The 22941-nt window shown below is 38.8% G+C and overlaps 1 protein-coding gene across 1 annotated transcript in view; it reads left to right on the forward strand.

Annotated features, from left to right (window-relative positions):
- The window catches only part of magi2a (membrane associated guanylate kinase, WW and PDZ domain containing 2a), a 312951-nt gene that overhangs the window by 197043 nt on the left and 92967 nt on the right, over positions 1 to 22941 (forward strand). Inside the window, exons 7-9 of the mRNA XM_036577226.1 lie at positions 5082 to 5139; positions 10302 to 10420; positions 16169 to 16351. Coding sequence (XP_036433119.1) covers positions 5082 to 5139; positions 10302 to 10420; positions 16169 to 16351 — 360 coding nt within the window. The remainder of the gene's footprint in view (positions 1 to 5081; positions 5140 to 10301; positions 10421 to 16168; positions 16352 to 22941) is intronic.

Genomic DNA, 22941 nt, shown 5'->3' on the forward strand with positions numbered 1-22941 from the left:
AAACAAGTAAACTATGAAATATTTGATAGTTTCAAGTACAAACACACAAATTTTCTAAGCTGCTTGTCCTTCTGTGTCATGGGGGAGCAGGAGCCTATCCCAGCAGTCACTGGGCAGAAGACAGGATACACCCTGGACAGGTCACCAGTCCATCGCAGGGCAGACAGACAGACATATACATTCACACACAATCACACCTAGGGGCAATTTAGCGTGTCCAGTTGGCCTGTGGGAGGAAACCCACACAGATACAGGGAGAGCATGCAAACTCCACACAGAAAGGACACTGGTCGTCCGGCTGAGACTCTAACCCAGGCCCTTCTTGCTGTGAGGCGACAGCGCTACCTACCGCGCCACTGTGCCACCCTAGTTTCAAGTATTTTAAACAAATTTCTCAGTGTCTTCACCACAATAGCTTTGTGCCAGTAGAAGACCTCTGATGTTATGATGTCCTCAGAGGTCTGTACAGCATAACACTGATAGAGATCACTGTAGGTCCAGAGTAGCTATGGAAATGAGAGTAGTGTTTCCACAGTAATGGGAATAGACCTAACGTGACCATGGAAATGGATGTTGTTTAACAATTTAAATACTGTAGACTTAGAGTAACCATGGACATGGGTGTAGATGTAAAATAGCCATAGAAATAGGTGTAGTGTTACCATAGAAAGAACTATAGACCCAGAGTAATCATGGAAATAGGTGGAGACCTAGAGAAATCATAGAAATAAGAGTAGTGTAACCATGGACATGGGTGTAGATGTAAAATAGCCATGGAAATGAGTAGAACTGCAGAAGTAGTTTCAGAACTGGAGTAACCGTAGAAATGAGAGTAGCTGTGGAGATGGGGGCACTGTGTGTGTATGTGTGTGTATATGTATATATACATATTCAAACACTTTACCTTCCTTCTTCTTTTTCTCTCTCTCTCTTTTCTGCTGGTCAAATCTTTAACATGTAGGTCAGTATTATAGAACAGAATGGAACAGAATCAATAGATTCACGTTTACCATTTATTCACCCCATACTCACCATATGCATTGATATATTAGGGATTTGTCTCAATATTTGTCAACACTGTACTTTCTCTCTCCCTCTCTCTGTATCTCTCTCTCTCTCTCTCTCTTTCTGTCTCTCTCTCACATCTCTCTCTCTCACATCTGTCAGTCTCACTCTCTCTCTCTTTCAATGTTTTCTCTCGTTTTCTTTTCTCTCCAAATTCTTACTAACTTCTTTCTTTCTGTCTTTCCTTCTTTCTTTCTTTCTTTCTCTCTCTCTCTCTCTCTCTCTCTCTCTCTCTCTCTCTCTCTGTTTCTCTCAGTCTCTCTCTCTGCCTTTTTAAAAGGTCAAGGATTTTAACAAACAGTAAAAAATGTTTTCTCCGTTTCTGCTCGAGAGCGAAGCGAGACCTTTTTGCTTCTGCATATGAAATGAAGGATTATTCAAATATTGCGCATATTATTTGAGGAAGTTGTGATAATTAGTCCAAACACAGGAGAATACCACGCTTTTCTTTCCCTTCTCTTTCCTTTTTGAGGTTATTGAATTGTTAAATTTGCATTATCTGTCTCCCTCTCTCTCTCTCGCATTATTCTTTCTTTCCCTTTTCTTTTCTTCCTCTCTCTCCTTTCTCTCTTTCTCCCTTTCTCATCTCTCTTCTGTCTCTCTTTTATCTTTCTCTCATTTCTGTCTCTCATTATCTTTCTCTTGCTTCTCTCATCTCTCTCTCTCTCTCTCTCTCTCTCTCTCTCTCTCTCGCTCTCTCTCTGCTCTAAGGGGTAAATGTATGTATGTGTGGGAATGTGTGTGTGTTGGTCGTCGTGGTGATGGTGTGACGGACAGCGGAAGTTGGTCACTGTGAAAGAGCCTTAGTTGAGCCCCAAAAGCCTTGCTCCTGGGGTTGCCATGGTAACGGTGTCTGGCGGGGTGGGGGGGGGTAGAGGTCTGTGGGTGTCTGCTATGGACTCAACAGTGTCCTTAAACCTTTCTGACCTGAACTGGACCATACACACACGTAAATATGTAAATATGTAAATGTGTGTGTGTGTGTGTGTGTGTGTGTGTGTGATAGATAACATTTACATTCCTTCTGATAATCAAGACTCAGGCTTAACAGTTGTGTGTCATATATTTCTAGGTGGATGTCACAAAATTCCCTACCAAATCTCAGAGAAAAATGCTTTGTGAGAAGTTCCGTTTTTTAGCTTCATATACCAAACCTAAAGTATGAAACCTGGTGTGATCTTAGTCTCTGAGCTCTGTTTTATCCTGAATGTAAATGGAGTCTCCAAAGTAGCTTTTCTATCTCAGAGTGATGCAAAGAAACTTGTTCATGCATTTGTTAAAAGCAGAGTTGATCACTGTAATGCTCTTCTTACTGGACTTCCTAACAATCCATCCTCTACAACAAAATACAGCAGCACGGATTCTGTGGAAAACAAAAAAGATATTATATGGCTACCTGTATGTTTCCGGATAGATTTTAAAGGTCTGCTACTAGTTTTTAAGGCTCAATATGACCTTAAAGCACCTGTTTAACTCATAGAATGTCTGTGTGTTTATATTCCAGCACATGATCTTACATCTCCAGAAACTGGCCTTCAGCAAACACCCTCTGTAAATACAGAAAACATAGAGAGGCCTCGTTCAGTTATTATGCTTCTAAACTGTGGAACTCAATTCCAGCTTATATTAGACAGTCAAGCTCAGTGCTCACTTTCAAGAAACATTTGAAAACATATCTCTTTAATTTAGCATTTAATTAAAATTCCAAATCTCGTTTGGTATTTATCTTTTTACTTTGATCTGTTTCATTGCCTTATATGATTTAAATGAATACTCATGCTTTCTTATTACTGTTAAGCTTTATCACTTGTCTGTAAAGTAGTTTAAGCTGCCACCAGTATGAAAAGCGCTCTATAAATAAAGATATTATTATATTATTATTATTTTCTGCTCTGTTGAATCTCAGCTTTGTGGTTGAATTCCCTCTTTGAACTGTCCAAAAATAGTTATAATATATAAACAAGAAAAGATGAAAATTTGATTTGAGCATGAAACTGCACTTTAAAAACTCTCCTCGGAAAGAGTGCATATTAGTGTTTTCACTCTCTCTGTCTGCTGTGAAATGAAGAGCGGATGGGGGAGAGCAAGAGAGAGGGACAGGAGAGAGAGATTGGGAAAGAAAGAGGGAGAAAAGAGAAGAGAAAGAGAGACAAAATGAGGTGGAGTGCTATGAGAGGTAGAGAGAGTGAAGAGGAGAGACTGAAAGAGATAATTAATGCTAGTGAGCAGAAGGAAGAGGATAAGACAGAGAATGAAGGAGAGTTACTGGAAGGGGGAGAGAGAGAGAGAGAGAGAGAGAGAAAGAGAAAGGATGAAAGTACTGGTGAATCCCCCTAGTGGTCACTGAAAACATTGATAAAGGGAATTTAACCCGTTTCTGGGTCCACACTTCAATAGCTCACATTCTTCATAGTAGAAACCTAATAATTCTTAGTACATACGAATTCATAGTAGATACAGAATCATTTCTCTCTCACTCACTACATCCTCTCTTTCTCTCTCTTTTTCTCTCGCTTTATCTCTCACTTTCTCTCTCGTCCTCTATGATCTCATCGTCAGATATTACAACACTGTCATCAGTAAAGCTTTTTTTTTCTCCTGCCTCATTGCACATTAGTACATGATAGCGCTTTGATCGTCTGTGTGTTTGTGTGAGAATGTGTGTGTGTTTGACTCAGTGTCAAATGAGGTGAGAAAATAAAGCCTCTTTGATCACGAACAAACTGTCAGGCTTTCAAAAACTGCCCAGTTTACTCAAACCCTCTCTGAAATGAATATATGGTCAGTTTTTAATCTTTCACTATAACCTGATTTCCAGTGTGGAATATGCACTCATTGGCCTTTATATCAGAAACCTCTCCACCTTGCTGGTGTACAGTCAGAGACTGTAGCCCATCTGTTGATACACATTTTGTGTTAACCACCCAAATAATATCTGGACAACAGCAGTCCTGTGGTCAGTGAGTAGAACTACAAGGTAGGGGTTTCTAATAAAGTGGCCAGTGAGTGGAAGTGTGGGGTAGGAGTTTCTGATAAAGTGGCAAGTAAATGGAAGTACAAGGTAGGTGTTTCCAATAAAGTGGCCAGAGAGTGGAAGTACAAGGTAGGTGTTTCTGATAAAGTGGCCAATGGGTGGAAATAAAAGGTAGGTGTTTCTAATAATGTGGCCAGTGAGTAGAACTATAAGGTAGGGGGTTCTAATTAAGTGGCCAGTGAGTGGAAGTATGGGGTAGAGGTTTCTAATAATGTGGCCAGTAAATGGAAGTACAAGGTAGGTGTTTCTAATAAAGTGGCCAGTGAGTGGAAGAAGAAGATAAAGGTTTCTAATTAAGCGACCTTGGGATTATGAAAGGTGCTATATAATTGTAACATTATTATTATTATTATTATTATTATTATTATTATTATTATTATTATAGTGGACAGATCTTCTTGTGACTCTCACTTTTAGCACTGTTTAAACTGGCTTTAGTTTTATATTGATCATTAAGGTGATCCAAGAAACACCTATATGATTTATTCAGAAACTGATTGATGGAAAAAACTGCCATACTGATTCATTTCGGATGCTGATCTACCAACCACAGTTACTATTGCTAAGTGACAGTCTGCATGTAAATCATGTATTTTTCATTGGGCCTATAATTATAATGACACAATTTCAAAATATGAATATTGTGAAAGTAGAGTTGTTAACAGGAGCATGTTTCAACATCTTGGAAAAGTGAATAGACACTTAAGCCACTTTATTGAATATGAAGCATTTTTGATCACATTTTAAAGAATTACTTTAGATCATTCCATTAGTTTGTTTTTTCTTCTTTCTTTCCTTCCATCTTTCTTCCTTTGATAGCATGCCAAAGGCTGAATAACCCAGTCCAATCTCTGCGGTACAGTGATATGTGTCCATTTATGTCACTCAGTGACATAATGAATGGCTATGGACCTGTTCTCCAGTGTATTTTTTCCGCTATGTGATGAATAATGTATGTTTTGTTATGCTGTGTGTTTTTCAGAGCTTCCCTATGGCTGGGAGAAAATCGATGACCCTGTTTACGGCAGCTACTATGTTGAGTAAGTGTAGCCCCTTCACTGTTAAATACTTAATGCAGTGGCACTTTAGATTTCCAAATGTTTTTTCTTGCCGTTCTTATTAATCGGCTTCATTACTTCGCTTGGGCTCCGCTATGGTAGCAACTGCTCGCCTTTGCCATCTTATTCAGCCCAGAGTGTGTTTGTGTGTGCCACAGTGTGTTTTTGTGTGAGTGCCATTCTTTTTCTTGCTTAATGAGCAGTTCAGAGTGAGGTGGGACTATTTATAGCTTGGCTTGCGACTTTCTTATCCCAGGACAGAGAGGAACGGTGGCCAGGAGCCAGCAATGCAGCTTTAGTGCTATGTTATGCGACTACGTTCACATACACAGTCTCTTTTTCTTTTTCCACTACCTCAAACAATTTCTCATCTCCACCTGGGTTGTCCATGCCTCTCTTCTATAGTCTTAAAAATGAAGGTGCTAAAAGGGGTTATCTGGAGCGGTGCTATAGAAGAACAGTTCCCTAAGGAAACTTTCAATAGATGGTTCATCAAAGAACTTCCAGATCATGTATATGTTCCAAATCCAAGCCAAGAACTCTTATATATATAATATTTTTGAGAGTGCCTACAATCACAAAATAACTTTGCATGTCTTGGCATGGAAGAGTGACTTTTTGTGCCACTTCAAGCCCTCTCTAGTAGCCATGGTTGCAGAGAAAGTGCATTAACCACCAATGTTTGTCATAAAACCCAGCTCACAACCCAACATACTCAACAAACAGTAACAAACCCAAACAGTGGGATGGTGTGCTATACCTATGTTTTGTAAATCTCTAGAACGTTCTGCTCCACTTACATTGGTTTATGTGCTATTTTACTAAACATTATGAAGCCAAATGGTGACAATGATGGTGTTTGACTGAGAAGGAAGATGTTGAGAATGTTGGTGTTTGTTGGAGAAGAGTGGTGTTTGGTGAAGAATGGGGGTTTGTTTGAAAATGATGGTGTTTGGTGGAGAGTGAGAATGGTGGTATTCTGTGGAGAATGACAGTATTTGGCCGATAATGTTTGTGTTTGATTGGGAATTAGAATAATGGTGCTTGTTGAAGAATGATGGAGTTTGTTGGAAAATGTGTTTGTTAGACAGTGATGGCGCTTATTGGAGAATTCCGTTTGGAAAATGATGGTGTTTGGTAGAGAATGTTGAAGAGTTTGTTGGAGACTTACGATGTTTGATGGAGAACTATGGTGTTTGGTGGAAAATGTTGGTGTTTGATGGAGAATTATGGTGTTTGGTGAAAAATATTGGTGTCTGGTGGAGAGCAGTGGTGTTTACTGGAGAATGATGATGTTGGAGAATGACGATTTTTGTTGTCAAATTATGGCGTTTGCTGGAAAATGTTGGTGTTTGTTGGAATCATAGTGTTTGGTGCATATCGATGGGATTCAGTGGATATTGATGGTGTTCAATGAAGAATCATGGTGTTTACTGGAGAATGATGGTGTTTGGTGGAAAATGGTGGTGTTTGGTGGGAAATTACTGACTGTGTTTGTTGAAGAATGTTGGTGTTTTACAGAAAAGAGGCGTTTTTAGGATAATGTTTTAATGGGTCACTGTGCACAGGGTTTAACAAGCTTAAGTCAGAATGAAATAAATGGTGGCTTTTTTGTAATGCCTCCCTGCTCTCCTGGATCTCACGTTGCGCTGAGTTGATGAGTGGGAGGCTGATAGAGCTGCTCGCAAATCACTGTAATTCACTGTACAACTCTGTCCTGCAGCCATAACACCGGACACATGTAATCAGCACATAATGCATGAAGCTGTTTATTAGGTGCTGGAGAGAGAAATACGGAGAGAAAGAGCATACGTATAACTCTTATGGGAAATATTTGTCATTAGGAATACACAATAATATCAGTCTTATAGATATTTGTCTATATTTGCTTTAAAACCATTATCTGCATCAGATATTTGATTTGACCAATATTTCAAAGTAAGAGAAAGTAATAAGAAACTCACATATAAATAATTCATATGGGACGTTCAAGTGCAGTTGGTGTTTGATATATATGTACAGGACATTTTGTTATTGCATATAGACACACATACACACATACACACACACACAGATATATATATATATATATATATATATATATATATATATATATATATATATATATATATGTGTGCGTGTGTGTGTGTGTGTGTGTATATATGTATATATGTATATAACTATGTGGGCTAAATTATTATTACTTAAAGGTACTTACACATATAAAACACATGTAGAACGTTGTATAGAAACATTCTGTACGTGTGTGTGTATATTGGTGGCAGTTTGGAGATCCTAGCCTGGCTTGGGCTTCCCTGCTGGTTACTGTGTACCCATCTACTTTTGATCCATTCCCAATATCCTTTCCCCAAATTTATCTTCAGTCTGTCATCAAGACATAAAAGATCCAAACTGCTCCCAAACTGAGAGCCCAGCGACAGCTTCTGCCAAACATGCCTGCTCTGCTTCCATTTTAATCAGGCTTCTGGCCCATATTAATAAAGCCCAGCAGAGTAAGACGTCTAATCTAGCTTCTGCTTTTCTGACTGATTTCACAATAAACTGGAGGAGAATCAGATCCTGCTCACAAATCTGCACTCAGACATGTGGTGTCCTTTGTGGATTAACTCTGACTGTCAAACGATTCAAACAATTAATCATGATCAATCACAGAATTTTGTGTAGTTAATCTTGATTTGTGTGACGGTAAAGAGAGTTTCCATTTAAAAAGCAACACATTTTGTTATAACTGTATGAGTGGACAGAATAAGCTTCATCTGAATGTATTCATTGCTTTCAGTTTTCATTTTGTGAATGCAGGATTACATCAACCTGAACGTGAAAATCATGTGATTTCCATAGATTGTGTTCCTACCAGTGTCTCACAAAGTCACATGCAAAGGTTTGAACTGCCCCCTACAAATTACAGGTTTTGTTGATTTTCTTCAGTGAAAAAAGTTCTCTAGAGGCATATGGCATTTTTCTGTTATTTTTGGAGTGCAATTGGAAAAAGGATAAATATAACATATGAAATGTGCCAAAAACGTTTGTACATGCCACATTTTATATTCTATTTTTCCCCAGTATGTTAAATTAACCAAAAAATCAGTAATTAAGCATTAAAATGTGCAGAAGTGTGTTCTCTGTAAAGGATGTGTTAACTTATTTTCACTTCAGAAACATCAAATCGCATGCAGTTTGACCAGGGGCGCCCAAGCTTTTGCATACGACTTCATATATGTCATACATACAGTCAACATACAGACACTACTCCAGATGGTTTAAAGGATCAAACTAGGAAAATGCATTAATGGCATCAAACAAAAAGAGTGGTGTTAATAATTAATCACATTAATGCATTATTAAGGTTCTAACTTTGACAACCCTAGAATTAACACATCCATGCGCCACCCGCAAGTGCATTCATAGCAACTGCTGCTAGTTTTGACAACTGTTGCTAGGACAACTGTTGCTAGGTTGATGGACGAGTTATATTGCCATTATGCCCCTTGTTGTCTTCTGAAAATCTCTCATTTACCACATTTCATGGAAAACACTGCCAGTGATCAAAACTGGGCAAAACTGGGTGTAGCCTATCAGAGGAAACTGAGTGAAGAGAGGCTGGGGATTATGCTATTGACACACCTTTACTCATACATGTGTATGTGTTGCAATTTTTGGGGCTTTATCTTGTTAGATTAGTGTTGGTGTTGGAAACTCCAAAAACCTTTCATTTATCTCAGCCAAATCAGTCTCGATAATATAATTAGAGCTCTACAGATATTTTAACACATAAAATATCCAAAATCAAATCAAATCCTGACCTCACAAAGCATTAAAAATAGTATCAATCCTGTAAGTATACCATGTCTAAAAATATCCAGACAAACCTAATGAGTAAATTCACCTACTTTAAGGTGCATTGCTGACACAGGCATTCAATTGTGCACACACAGTTTGTATTTTCTCCATATTAAAGCATTGACCAATAGAAGGGGATGCTCTGGAGCAGCTGCACATGAGCCTAAGGTCACCATGTCCAATGCCAAGCATTAGTTAGAGGGGTTTAAGCCCCTCAGCATCGGGCTGTAGAGAGCTGGAGTGGCGTTTGTGATCCAGAACTAATCATCCAACATCATTACCTGACTATTGCTAATGCTTTTGTGACTGAATACAATCAAATCCTCACCACAATGTTCCAACATCTAGTGTAAAGCCTTCCCAGAAGACAAAGGGGGCACCTATTATTATGAAGCGCCATCAAGTTGTTCCGACTCTGGCGTTGTATGGATAGCGTTCCTCCAGAATATCCAGTCTTCTGTTTGGGTCTTCAGGCTTCTAAATGGCTGATTCTTGATTCCTCTGATTGTATCCAAACATTGTTATAATGACTGTTGCTGGTCATCTTCTTATTCTTTTACATTCAGCTCTTCTAAGCATAGTGGTCTCTAAGTTCTTTATTCTCATAATATGTCCAAAGTAAGAGCACTTCAGTTGGGTTATCTGGGCTTTGAGTGAGAGGTGAGGCTTGATTTGGTTGAGAATCCATTTTCTTCCTTTGCCATCCAAGAAAGTCTCAGAAGTCTCCTCCAACACCAAAGTTTAAAGACACCTGTTTTTCCTGAGCTGATGTGTACAAACCATTGGATTCAGACACACTTATCAATCCATGTGGTCGTATGTTTGGTTTGAATTGCATTCTTAGAGATGCATTTCAGTGTAAATGTTCTAGCCTGAAGGTTTTGGCATCATTAATCAGCACTTATGCAAAGATGTAAGGTCATTAATTGGTGGTTATGAAAGGTCAGTGACTGATTGTCTGAGATCAATTTTTCTTTAATTGGTCATTAGTGGTAGTGTTAGTGCTCATTAGTGCTGGAGTGTTTTAGGTAAAATCTTTTTTTTGGTTGTTTTAAAAGCTTTAATGAATTCAGGACTGTAGATGAAGTCATTCTCTGCTAAAATACAGAAATACATAAAATACGTTTCATGCCTGAATCCACTGTCTGCTGGAGCCCATGGTGGATTTAGATGGCAGAGATCATCAGAACTTAACTCTCTCTTTCGGTCTCTCTCTCTCTCTCTCTCTCTCTCTCTCTCTCTCTCTCTCTCTCTCTCTCTTTCTCTCTCTGCTTTTCTCTCAGTCACATAAACAGGCGGACACAGTTTGAAAACCCAGTTCTGGAGGCTAAACGGAGACTACAACATCACCAGATGCAAAGCCAAGGCCTGTCCAGTTTGCCCCTGCCCGCTATATACAGAGGTACATTACCCTTATTCATTTATACATATATCCTCCATTACAATACATCACAACACAGAGCTTTATTCTTCTTCTCCACCAATAAGAACAATTCTTCTTCTTCTTCTTCTCCTCCTTATTACTATAATTCTTCTTCTTCTTCTTCTTCTTCTTCTTCTTATTATTATTATTATTATTATTATCATCATCAATCTGAATGGCTTTTTTTTCAGAGAAAGAAAAAGAAATATACGTAAATATGTAGGAAGTAAAGCACTTATAACATTAAAAAGCAGCACTGTTGTGTGTCAGTGCTTATCAGAGTAATAATTGCTTCATATTCTTCCCATTTATGTTGTACGATTTGCTTCCTCTGCTAAAATAAAGTGACATTCTTCCTGTGATTGACATCACAAACTTCATAAAGAAAAAAAAAATCAAGAGAGTATTCCTCATCTGTCCATGATTGGTCAGAAGCTTGCCTTAATTGGTCCAAGAACTGTTAATGATCTGAAATACTGAACTTGACCAGCACTGGAGCAGTATAAGTTGCCATTGCAGGAGTAATCCACAGAGACAGATAATCCAGAGTTACATCAAACTAAACCCAAAGTTAGCTGGCTAAGCCAGAAATCCTGCGGATTTTAGATATATTCATAATGTTGCTTGAGAACACCAAAACTAAATGATACTACCTACCTCACCTGTTAGCTAGTTGTCTAGGGAAAACTCCAAATGTGGCTAAAACCAGTCCACGACGTGAAAAAGTGTCCCTACGTGGTGCAAAAGATGTGACAGTCAGTTCTATACTATGTGTGTGCGTGTTTGACTTAGCTTGGAGCCACAGAGAGAGGTCAGCTTATCTGTGATCTGCTTTGCTTACTCTGTCCCGGTGGCTATTACTCCAGGCCGCCAACTTGAGCTAGCACCAATGTTGATGCCGCTACTTCAGGCAGTTTTTGTTTTGTTGGTGGGGATGAAAGACAATTAAAAAAATGCCACTCTTTAGAGGGTCGGGGGGGTGAACAAGGTAGCCAGCATGCATCCGAACATGCCAAAAACCAGTCCCCACCATGATTCAAAGGTAAACCATTTCATTAGTCACAGGTAGGTGACATCATCTGAGCTCCCTTGAAGATCAGTGGCTGTCCCTAACCATGTGACCTCACTCTCCTAACATCAACATAACTCTTCTAACAATGAACATAAACAGCTGTTGGACCAATCAGGGACATCAGTTTGATGGACGACGACTCCAGCCCTTTTTTGGTTCACTTTTTTTCTTTGTGACATTTATGGTGACAATCACATGAACAATATCACTTTTTAGCAGAAGATACTACTCATACTAAACAGATACAGGTGTACGCACAAGGTGGTCAGATCGCATTCTACAACATAAAATGTTGCCTGTGCAAGAGTTATTGCACATTTAATATATAATGTTTTATTTTTTCTGTTCTTTTTATGTTAAACTCAACAACTCAGTAGAAATTATGCATTAAAATTTGCAGGAAAATGTCATATTTTAGTCTGTTCTGTAGAGGATGTGTTAACTTATTTTCACTTTGAAAATCAACAAAGTGTCATTTAACCAGCTTTTGCATATGACTGTATGTATTATTTATTTATTATTTTTATATTTTATATGTATTTACTACTGTAATAGTAATATTCATTTTTGTTGTTCCTATATATTTTTGTTAATACTACGTGACAGAGTGACCTTGTAACTGAATCTGCTATAATTAAGGCACAAAAAACATAAAATAACAAACCCTCAGTCTCCTGTGGCGATTAGGCAGTGCGTATGTACACTTTCTACATCTCAATCTTTCACTTCTCCACAGTTCCACCCACTCTTCCCTGAAACCATACCAACAATTACCTCCCATAATTTCCCTGTGCATAACTGTCTTAAGGTGATATGATATTATTCAATTATATAATAACACGTTCCAGCTGAAGCGCAGCATGTAATTGTTGAGTTAGATTTGACGTCTGTATCCGTAGTAACGTTTCCCTCGTGATTGTGGAGTCTGTCTCCATAGTAACACCTCCAAACTCGTCATTCACGTCTTTTATAAACTTTATTCTGAGTGACTTAGAGCTTGGTTCTTGTTGACAGCACCATTTGTGCAAATCTACAGCTGCACTCACCGGCCACTTTATCAGAAACTCCTCTCTCGTAGCTCCACTTCGCTGCTGTACAGTTAGAGACCGTAGCCCATCTGTTGATGCACAGCTTAGTCATCCTCTAGTCCTTCATCAATGGTTTCTGACCACTGAGCTGCTCTTGGCTTGATATTTTTTAATGGTGTTCCACTCTCGGCATAGCAGTGACACTGATGTGTGTAAAAACCCCAACAACACTGCTGTGTCTGATACACTTCTACCAGCACCACACACACTACCATGACCACCGCCATGCCAGTGTCACTGCTGTGCTGAGAATGATTCACCACCCAAAGGATATCTGGTCAATAGTGGTCCGGTTAGAAACTGACCAGTAATGAATGGAGTCTATAAATTGTTCAGCAACAGATTTTGTATGGTTATAGTGTACCTATAGAACAAATCAGCATTATGTCACAACAACAAAGAACTTACTAAACAGAGAACTTGGTAGTGCTGCACTGGTACAACAGGATTTTGTACCAATCCTGATCATTATTTTAGAGTTTTATTTAACCTAACCTTTTCCATTGATGAACCATCTAAATGCTGAGAGGATGTTTTTACATATGGGTAAACTCTGTGCTCCTAATGTCGTCGCTGATATTGATAAAGCTATGTGCTACTAAAGCTGTTCTGGTGCCGTTAAATTCTATTTTAACTCATGTTCCCCTTCGATAACTTCATGATTAACAGGGCTGTGCAGGGTTAATTTTGGTCATTTAATCATGAGCATGCACTGGTCATTCATTTTGACTGTAGTGTTTAAAGAAGAAAAAAAAAAAAACTTTATAAGTAGCCTTTATTTTATCTGCCATGATGATGCTAATAGCTGTTATGTTAGCACCCAGCTAATAATGCATTCATTTGGTTTCAAATTACTTTAACAGCTCTACTAGCTTTTGAAAGCTGGAAAACAGGAAAAACATAAAGCTGGACCAGTATTGATGGATATACACATTAGCTCGTTCTCTGATCCTGTTTCCTCGCCATAGATGGGGATAAGGGGAACTTTTTTGTACTCTAAAAAGTCTCGGAGGCAGGGCTAGCTGCTCTGAGGTAAATAACAGTCACTTTAGCGAGTTTTTCAATGCAGCAAAATCACACTGAAGCACAGTGGAGCTCCAAAACGCAGCAGCATTTATTTGTGGCTTTAAATTAAACTTAGCATAAAATAAGTAGAACTGGGGGAGGCCATGAGGAGTAGTAGCAGGAACAAATAGGGCACCTTCGCCCTTTTAAAAGCACATGGATCCTATTTGCCCCTAAAACATTTAACATTACAGCCTCAAACATGACAATATTTTACCATTATTGACCTTATTTTGCATAAAAATACATCATGATGCACTGATCTGAAGGTGGTGGCTTAACTGCATCAATTTGGGAAAGTTAGCATCAACATTACAAAACAGATTAATATTATAAACAGGCTGATTCAAATTTTAAGTCATTGTAAGATACTCGATGAACACATGACTCACACATTTGTTGAATTCTGTATTAATGTGCAAGTTATTAAAAACCATGCTGTTCATGGGGTATTTTTTTTTACCTTTATGCTGCTTGGCAACAATAGTATACTATTAATCTACTGCACTGTACATTGCAATCACATATTGTGATTATTATGAATAACATATTGTTTAATTAATTTATTGATCATTGGTGTATTTTGTCCTATCAACAGCTGTAATCACCACAAAATCATCACCATAACACATAACCTTCAGTAGCTTGTCGCTTCAATAATTGATTATTACAATATTCAATAAAGTATATGTTTTTGGACAATGAAAATATCAGGTATTATCAAGCATAAAAATGATGAAGAAAATCTGTAAAATTTGAGTCATTTAATTTAAATAAACACAAATGTCTGTGAAAAAGTTTACCATTTGTTTTGTGAATTTACATTCTGTTTCTGTAAATCAGCAGCAGCAGTGTTAGTTACATGCATTTAACCCTTTTTTCCCTCGACTGATCGTCAAATTTTTCAGTACTTTGACAGTGACAAAACCTTCTTTACAGTGTAAATAATCTTAATCGAATTAAATAGCTGTGATGCCAGAGAATTACACCCCTAATAGTGATTCTTCATCGTGTACAGTAGCTGAGGCTTTTTTCCTTTGTAACAGTGGAGGAAGGCCCTTCCTCCGCTACTTTACCTCGGGCTAGGCTGGCATACGTGGGCCCCGCACCCGAGCGCTCCCATAGCCTCACCGACCTGTCTGAGGCCCCGCTTTACCGGGCCGGAGTCTTTGGACTGCATGGTACGTCCTCAGCCTAGCACAGTGGAGGAATGTGTGTCTGCTGCAGAAGCCTGGCTACAGTTACGCTCAGCCTGTTCTGTAGAAGCCCTTTAGTTCCTCCAAGTGAATTAGAGCAGCAGAGATTGGCTTTATTTTTGCACATTTGTTTGTCTCTTTATTTTCTTTTCAGGCCTGCGCTGAAAAGGATCTTCTGTCATTTTTGGCACAATAATTTTCTCTTAAATTTCAAAAAGATTGTGACAGTTTTGAAGTGTGTCGTATAATTAAAGAGGGGCCTACAGAGCCAATATACACCTCTAGAGCATATAGTTTTCAATTATCATGTTTTTTTTATATGTTTATTTGTTTTTTAGTATATTTAACACAAATTGGCTGTAAGTTCTGTACTAGTTCAATGGAGGCAGATTTCTGCTCCCTCTAAAATAACACATGGCACTTTTTGAAAACTATGAAAATTAACTGTAATCACTCTGGAAGGGCCATAAAATAAACTGTGCAGAAAATGACTGAATTATCCCTTCATAGACGATACGCTTGTGTGCGCCCTTTTCCTGGACCAGCTACAGTACCTGAATGAAAGCATGACATACAATGTGCCCAATGGACCTGGGGAATGACCCTAAGGGAAAAATGGGGGAAATGCATTACATGTGGAGATATGGTGCCTTGGCTGGCCTACGCTAATCCACCCCCATCCTGAACCTGTTATTATAGCCTTCTCCACAGCGGTTATCTGCTTGGTTCCTCTCAGATGGAGCTGAAGGAACTCTCTCTGGCTCCTCTGTGGACTTTTCTTGCTTCAGTTATGAGTGACATAAAAATAACTGTAAAAACTATAAAAAGCTGGACTCTTTTTCACAATTTTGGCAGTTGGAGCTCATACCGGAGCAAAAATAAGCTACCCCCAGGCCAGCTGAGCCAGCTATATGTGCACTGACAAATTTAATACATTGAATTTACATGATTTAAATGTGTACATCATTTCTGCATGAATAAAATACAGAGCATCAACACAAGTATTGCCAAAAAGAAAGACAGTAGTGTTGATTTATATTGTATTTCTGTGGAAATGATGTACACATTTGAATGAATGAAATTCATTGCATCACTTTTCTCAGTGTGTGCGTGTGTCTATGTTCTTGCTGCTGTTGTTTGGCTGTAAGTGCAGCTCTTGGCCTTGTACTTGGTTCTCTAACTTGTAAGATTTTGTTGCTTTATAATGGGTTATATGAGGTTTAATGTTCTGTAGTGTTTGACTGTATTATGTGTTTGTGTTGGTGTGTGTGTGTGTGTGTGTGTGTGTGTGTGTGTGTGTGTATAGAAAAGCCCTTGTTTACGCGGGATCCCACCCAGTTGAAGGGGAGTTTTCTGTCCACGGCACTGCAGAAAAGCACTATGGGATTCGGCTTCACTATCATCGGCGGAGACGAGCCGGATGAGTTCCTGCAGGTGAAGAGCGTGATTCCAGACGGACCTGCTGCACAGGATGGCAAGATGGCTACAGGTACACACACATACACCATGGGTGTAACAATGGAGGGGCCTGCAGAGCCCCCAAGTTTCTGACTGCTCAAACAAAAGCCCCCCATGTGAACAAAAATGTCACATATATAATTAGTCTTGCACCTTTATAATACAGGATAAACCCAAAGGCGATACATTTGTGCATCCTTGTATCCAAATAAAAGTGACGTCCAAAGCTTTTCTTTGGTCATCACCAAGTTTTTGCAGCTGTTTGTTTACCATTGTACCATCAATGCTTTACGCCAATTCTGCAGTGAGGCTACGTCATTACTCTGCTCAACTGCTTCTGCAGGAAGCTGTGCTCATTCCTAGCATAGACTACTGCTTAGCCAGTGAGCTTGTTAGCCTCTTTCTGCAGGCCCTCTGGTAACCATTGTGCCATTGCCTCAGTGATATAATCAAATAAGTTATTTTCATCTGTAACTGTGTTAGCAGATTTATTAGGACACTGTTGACTCTCTGTGTGTGAAATGTTGTATTGAGCTGCTAGTGAGCAATAAGGGATGAGAGGGAAAGGGTTAGAGCCCCCTGCTGTGAAAAAATTCATAACTCTCTGCGTAGAAGGCCTCATTCATCAAAAAAAATCATTAAAAAAACAAGAACACTCTTATAAACGTTGACTTGATTGCTTACCTACAAATATAAAACTCCAGTTCAGAAGTCATACGTATTTGCAGTAATACATATTCCATGAACATTATTGAGGAAAACAAATGTATCAACCATTCGTTCCAGATATCTACTCCTAGTGCTGTAAAAAGTAGGACACTGGTTAATGATCCTTTACCTGCCGTGGTTTGCTGTCAGCTGTTATATTAACTAGGTTGATATATGCAAGGTCAGCAATTGACAAAAAGTATGTTTTCTCCATGATGGTAAAAAATCTGTAAAATTATAGTCGTTTCATTTATTAGAAATACTGTTTTTTACTGTAGTTCAACAGTTTCACATGTTCAACTAGTTATTCTGACCTACAGTATTTTACCATAATAATAACAGTAACAACCATTAAACTAAACGCAAATGGCTGTGAAATTAAAGTAATATTTTGTTTTTGTAAATTTACATTCTATTTCTGTAAGTTAACAGCATTGTTAAAATACAGCGAGTGTACTGTTTACTTACATGCATTTAACCCTTTTTCAGAAAACCTGTAGTGAACAATAAATTTTACAGTAATTTGACAGTGAAAATACCTTTTTTTCACAGTGTATATAATCTTAATCGAATTGAATAGCTGTGAGGCCAGATAATTACACCCCTAATTGTAATTCTGTTGTATTATGTATAATAGTTTGGGGTTTTGTCCTTTGTAAGGCCTACCTCAGGTACAGCCTGAGGTACAGTGGAGGAACAGTGGAGGAAGGCGGAGTTCCTCCACTGTACCTCAGGCTAGGCTGGCATACGTTGGCCCTGCACCCAAACGCTCCCATAGCCTCACCGACCTGTCATAGGCCCCTTTTTTACTAGTCTTCGGACCGCATGGTACGTCTTCAGTCTAGCACCCCCCTAGCACAGTGCAGAAATTTGTGCCTGCTGCAGAAGCCTGGCTACAGCAGAAGCTTCATTTTCCCCTACAGTTACACACAGACTGTTCTGTAGAAGCCCATTAGTTCTTTTAAGCAAATTAGAGCAGCAGAAAGTTTTTGCACATTTGTTTCTCTTTATTTTTTTTTTTTATGCCTGTGCTGAAAAGGATCTTCTGTCATTTTTGGCACATTTTTCTTATATTACAAAATGAATGCCAGGGAGGACTTGATGTCTTTTACAGGTGTTTTCATGATACTTGAAACAATGTAAAGACTGAACCTTGTATGAGTGCATTAATGGTTATCTTTACACACAATGTTTTAATCACAAATGTGAGCACCGTGTAGTCCTATTTAATCTGATTTATTATGGTGTCGCATTTTTCTGTCATGTTATTTGTCATTAGACATCATATTAATGATATTTTGCAAATCCAGTAATCCAGATAAAGTTTAGCTTACCTTAGAGCCAGCAAAAGTCTATCTGTTAATGATCTTGTTATTGAACTGTGAGTTTGGTTGGAGGTTAATCCAAAGCTTTTTCAGCTTTAGGAGAGGAATAAACTTCAGATGATCAGGATAATGTGTGTCAGGCATTATGCAGTCCTCAGGAACACCTTTCCACTATTTCTTAGTTTAATTAATAATTCTGACTCTGTCTAGTGAAGGAAGTTTATATATATATATAAATATATATATATATATATATATATACATATATATATAAGCAGTATATCATAATATAATATCAGGCATAACATTATGACCACCTCCTTGTTTCTACACTCATTGTCCATTTTATCAGCTCCACTTACTATATAGGTGCACTTTGTAGTTCTACAGTTACAGACTGTAGTCCATCTGTTTCTCTGCATACTTTGTTAGCCCCCTTTTACCCTGTTCTTCAGTGGTCAGGACCCCCATGGACCCTCACAGAACAGGTACTATTTGGGTGGTGGATCATTCTCAGCACTGCAGTAACACTGATGTGGTGGTGGTGTGTTAGTGTGTGTTGTGCTGGTATGAGTGGATCAGACACAGCAGCGCTGCTGGAGTTTTTAAACACTGTGTCCACTCACTGTCCACTCTATTAGACACTCCTACCTTGTCAGTCCACCTTGTAGATGTAAAGAGATGATAGTTCATCTGCTGCTGCACAGTTTGTGTTGGTCATCCTCTAGTCCTTCATCAGTGGTCACAGGACACTGCCCACAGGATACTGTTGACTGGATATTATGGGTTAGTGGACTATTCTCAGTCCAGCAGTGACAGTGAGGTGTTTAAAACTCCAGCAGCACTGCTGTGTCTGATCCACTCAGACCAGCGCAACACACACTAACACCACCACCACATCAGTGTTACTGCAGTGCTGAGAATGATCCACCACCCAAATAGTACCTGCTCTGTGAGGGTCCATGGGGGTCCTGACCACTGAAGAACAGGGTAAAAGGGGGCTAACAAAGTATGCAGAGAAACAGATGGACTGCAGTCTGTAACTGTAGAACTACAAAGTGCACCTATATAGTAAGTGGAGCTGATAAAATGGACAATGAGCATCGAAACAAGGAGGTGGTCATAATGTTATGACTGAGTGGTGTATATATGGGAATATTACTATTTCTATTTAGGGAAAATGTTAGCATAATTTATTTATACATATTTTTTAAAGTCAGCCATAGACAGACACACATACACACACACACACACACAGTTTGAGTTGAGGTTCAGTCAAACAGAGAACCCAGCTGGACAGTCTCTCTGATTCTCTGCCAGTGTCCACTCTAGTGCCAAGGTCGCAGAGTGCCTGTCTGTCAGTGTGTGTGTGTGTTCGTGTGTGTGTGTGTTCGTGTGTGTGTGTGTGTGTGTGTGTGTGTGTGTGTGCGCTGCCACATTTCCAGGCAGTTCTACACTGATGGGGGTTGAAAAAGCCCTGTGATTAATGGACAGACAGAGCACTGCAGATGACCTGTCCAGTTGGAACTGAACTGCGGCATTATTTTGCGCGCACACACACACACACACACACAAACACATTAAGTCTGTAAAGGCCTGATTCTGATTTTTACAGACGTAATAAACACACGTCAGCCTCTGAAACCGAACACACACATATTAACACCGTCTTTTACATCGTGTCCGAAACTGACAGACTAACACTACGAAAAATGTTTAATCGGAGCCAGCTTGATTTTCCGTGTTGTACAGATACACTAAAAATCAAAAACCAATCAGAGCTCTGAAGCACCATTAAAGAACCATTTTTGAGTATGCAGGAATCAAGCTTTACTCTGGCTTCACATCCACTAGTGTTTCTGTCCATCCTTCCACTGTGGGAAGAGCTCAACATCAAGAGTCTGAAATCATGTGTAGCTGTCAAAAAGCTGTTACTGAGAAAAGAATTAGACCAATAGATCCCACAGTTTTCTTTGAAAAATTAAAAGGGAAGTCTCCTGAAAAGAATAGAAGCTGTATTAAGGGCAAAATGTGGCCAAATTAAATACCGAAATGTATATTTTGTTGCTGAGGCTGTGTAACTTTTTGCTACATGAATGTTTTCTGCTTTTCATCCTGATGCTGAACAATTAATAACTTGTACTTAGTGGGCATTTTGATAATTAAATTAAATTAAATTAAATTAGGTGTTTTATGTGGCCTGTTTGTTTATCTTAGTGTGTCTTAGTCTTTTAATGTCTGGGCTTTTTTGTAGAATGGGGGGTAGCAGCTGCAGGCAGCTAATAATAATAAATTCATTTTTATGACAAGGTATCCATTTCATCATTTGTATGTCTTTCTTCCAAACAGCTGTATCATACTCTGAAATTTCTTTTTGGAAGAATATTGATTTTTGGAAGCAACGTTCTGCCAATAACATGAAAAACGACACAAATTATATTTAGAAAAATATTTATCCTTTTCTTCTTACTTGTTAGGTCCCTTGCAGCCCCTGTGTAATTGATTATACTGCTTATAGCAAGAAATGATCCTGCAACAGTAGTACTTGAAGAACAACCCACCCCTGCTTTGAGAGAGATGCGCATACATAATGTGGCCATACTGCACTGTACTATAGCGATGCTGCATGAATGACAGACACTCTGAGTGATCCATGCACTTCAACTGTAAAGCTTTTGAGATTATGGGCAAGTAACAGTCATGTCCTTTCCTCTTCTCTTCTCCACTTCTTTCCTCTCCTCTCCTCCTTCCCTGTGGACTCTGTGCCCTACTTGCAGTGTTCTGCACACACACACATAGAGAGAGAGGGAGAGATAAGGCTATGGAGGTTTAGACCTGGATAGGTGTGAAATACCAATTCCAGTAGGAATATGGCTGTCACTGAGTGGAGAAACACACACACACACATCTCCTGTGGTCACTCTGATGGTGCTTCAATGCTGCCCATCATATCACCATGGTCACTCAACTGAGATGAATGGAAAAACAGACAGTCAAGAGGTACAAGGTTCAAACAGGAGAGAAAAAGGAAAAGACAGATGAAAAAAGAGACGGTGCTGCACCACCAGAACAGCTTCAGTCCACCTTGATGTAGGTTCTGCAGTCTTTGGAGCTGTGCTGAATGCCTTTATTTCAGCTTCCATTCTTTTCAGAAGACTTACCTTCAGTTTTTCAAATAAACCTGCAGAGATATTTTTCCTCACATCTGAAGTTCAGTTTTAGAAGTTGGTTATATTTTCTGCTTCTCACCATCCAAACAATCCCAAACACATTCAGTGATGTTGAGGTCTGGACTCTGGGGTGGACGGTTCCACCAGCAGCTTCTTTGTTTGATTTGCAAATTTTATTCTTTGTTGTCTATTTCCTCTTCTCAGTAACAGCTTCTTGACAGCTACACATCATTTCAACCCATAGCACTGAGCTGTCTTCTCACTGTAGAAGGATGGACAGAAAGACCTGTGGATATTTTCATATCTGAAGTGAGAGTGGAGCTTGATTTTCTCCTCTCTCTCAAAGATGAAAGCTTTAAGGGCTGGTCATCTGATAGTGACAGTTTTGGGGGTCTGCCAGGTCTTGCACGATTGTTAGGAGTCCCATTTTCTTTATATATTTTAAATGTTTTTTGAGCTCCAGCTTTGGAAGCTACTGTTTTTTTTCTTCACTTATTTTCATTTGACTTTACCCTTCCTTATACAAGTGCTAAGTGCTAATTATCTCATATATAATCTCCTCTGAAATGTCTTCTAATGAAATGAAAACCTTACTACATAGTATGTACAGTACTGTGCAAGTGTTAGGCACCTAAGCAAATTGTTTAATTTAATTTAATAAAGGATTGATTAGCCAAACTAGGTATTAGTTGGTAACTACAAATAACACCAGGCTTCCTCAAGGAGAGGTTTGGAAACGGTTAAATGAACACACTGTAGTTAGTGTTTCTTTCTGAGCAAAAACAGTTGCTGCCCAGGTAAACAGCTGTATAAGATATATATATATATTTTTTTAAGTGCCTAAAAGCTGTCTGCCCTGGGATGGACTGGTGACCTGTCCAAGGTCTATCCTGCAACAGAAAGAAACGCTAACTACAGTGTGTTCGTTTAAGCATATATATATATATATATATATATATATATATATATATATATATATATATATATATATATATATATATATAGCTGGCATTATCATTCCTATTGGCCCTCATTCTGCCCATTTTCTGTTTATGTTTACGTTTCATGCTGATTTTGCTGCACCTGTGTCCACTCATAAAGAGCCTAATGGCTGCCTAATGAGTTGAATCAGTTGCAGCAGGGTGGTCCTCCAGTTCAGGAAATATGCACATGTGCATAGAGAAGCAAACCTGCCTCATCAGCACTGGAGCCCATTATTGATGGCTGGCACTGTCATTGTCTTTTGGACTGTCTGAGTTTTGGTTCACTCAAATGAAATCTTGTGAAATTGTTGAGTCTACAGCCACTTTATGAGTAAGCAGGGTTGGGATGTATCAGAATACAGTTTGTTTTTAATGTAAAGAGAATACTATTAGAATGCTTATCCACTAAATAAAAAAAAATGTGCACCATCTTGT

This window comes from Colossoma macropomum, unplaced genomic scaffold, assembly GCF_904425465.1.
Source record: "Colossoma macropomum unplaced genomic scaffold, Colossoma_macropomum, whole genome shotgun sequence".
In the NCBI taxonomy this organism is placed as follows: domain Eukaryota; kingdom Metazoa; phylum Chordata; class Actinopteri; order Characiformes; family Serrasalmidae; genus Colossoma; species Colossoma macropomum.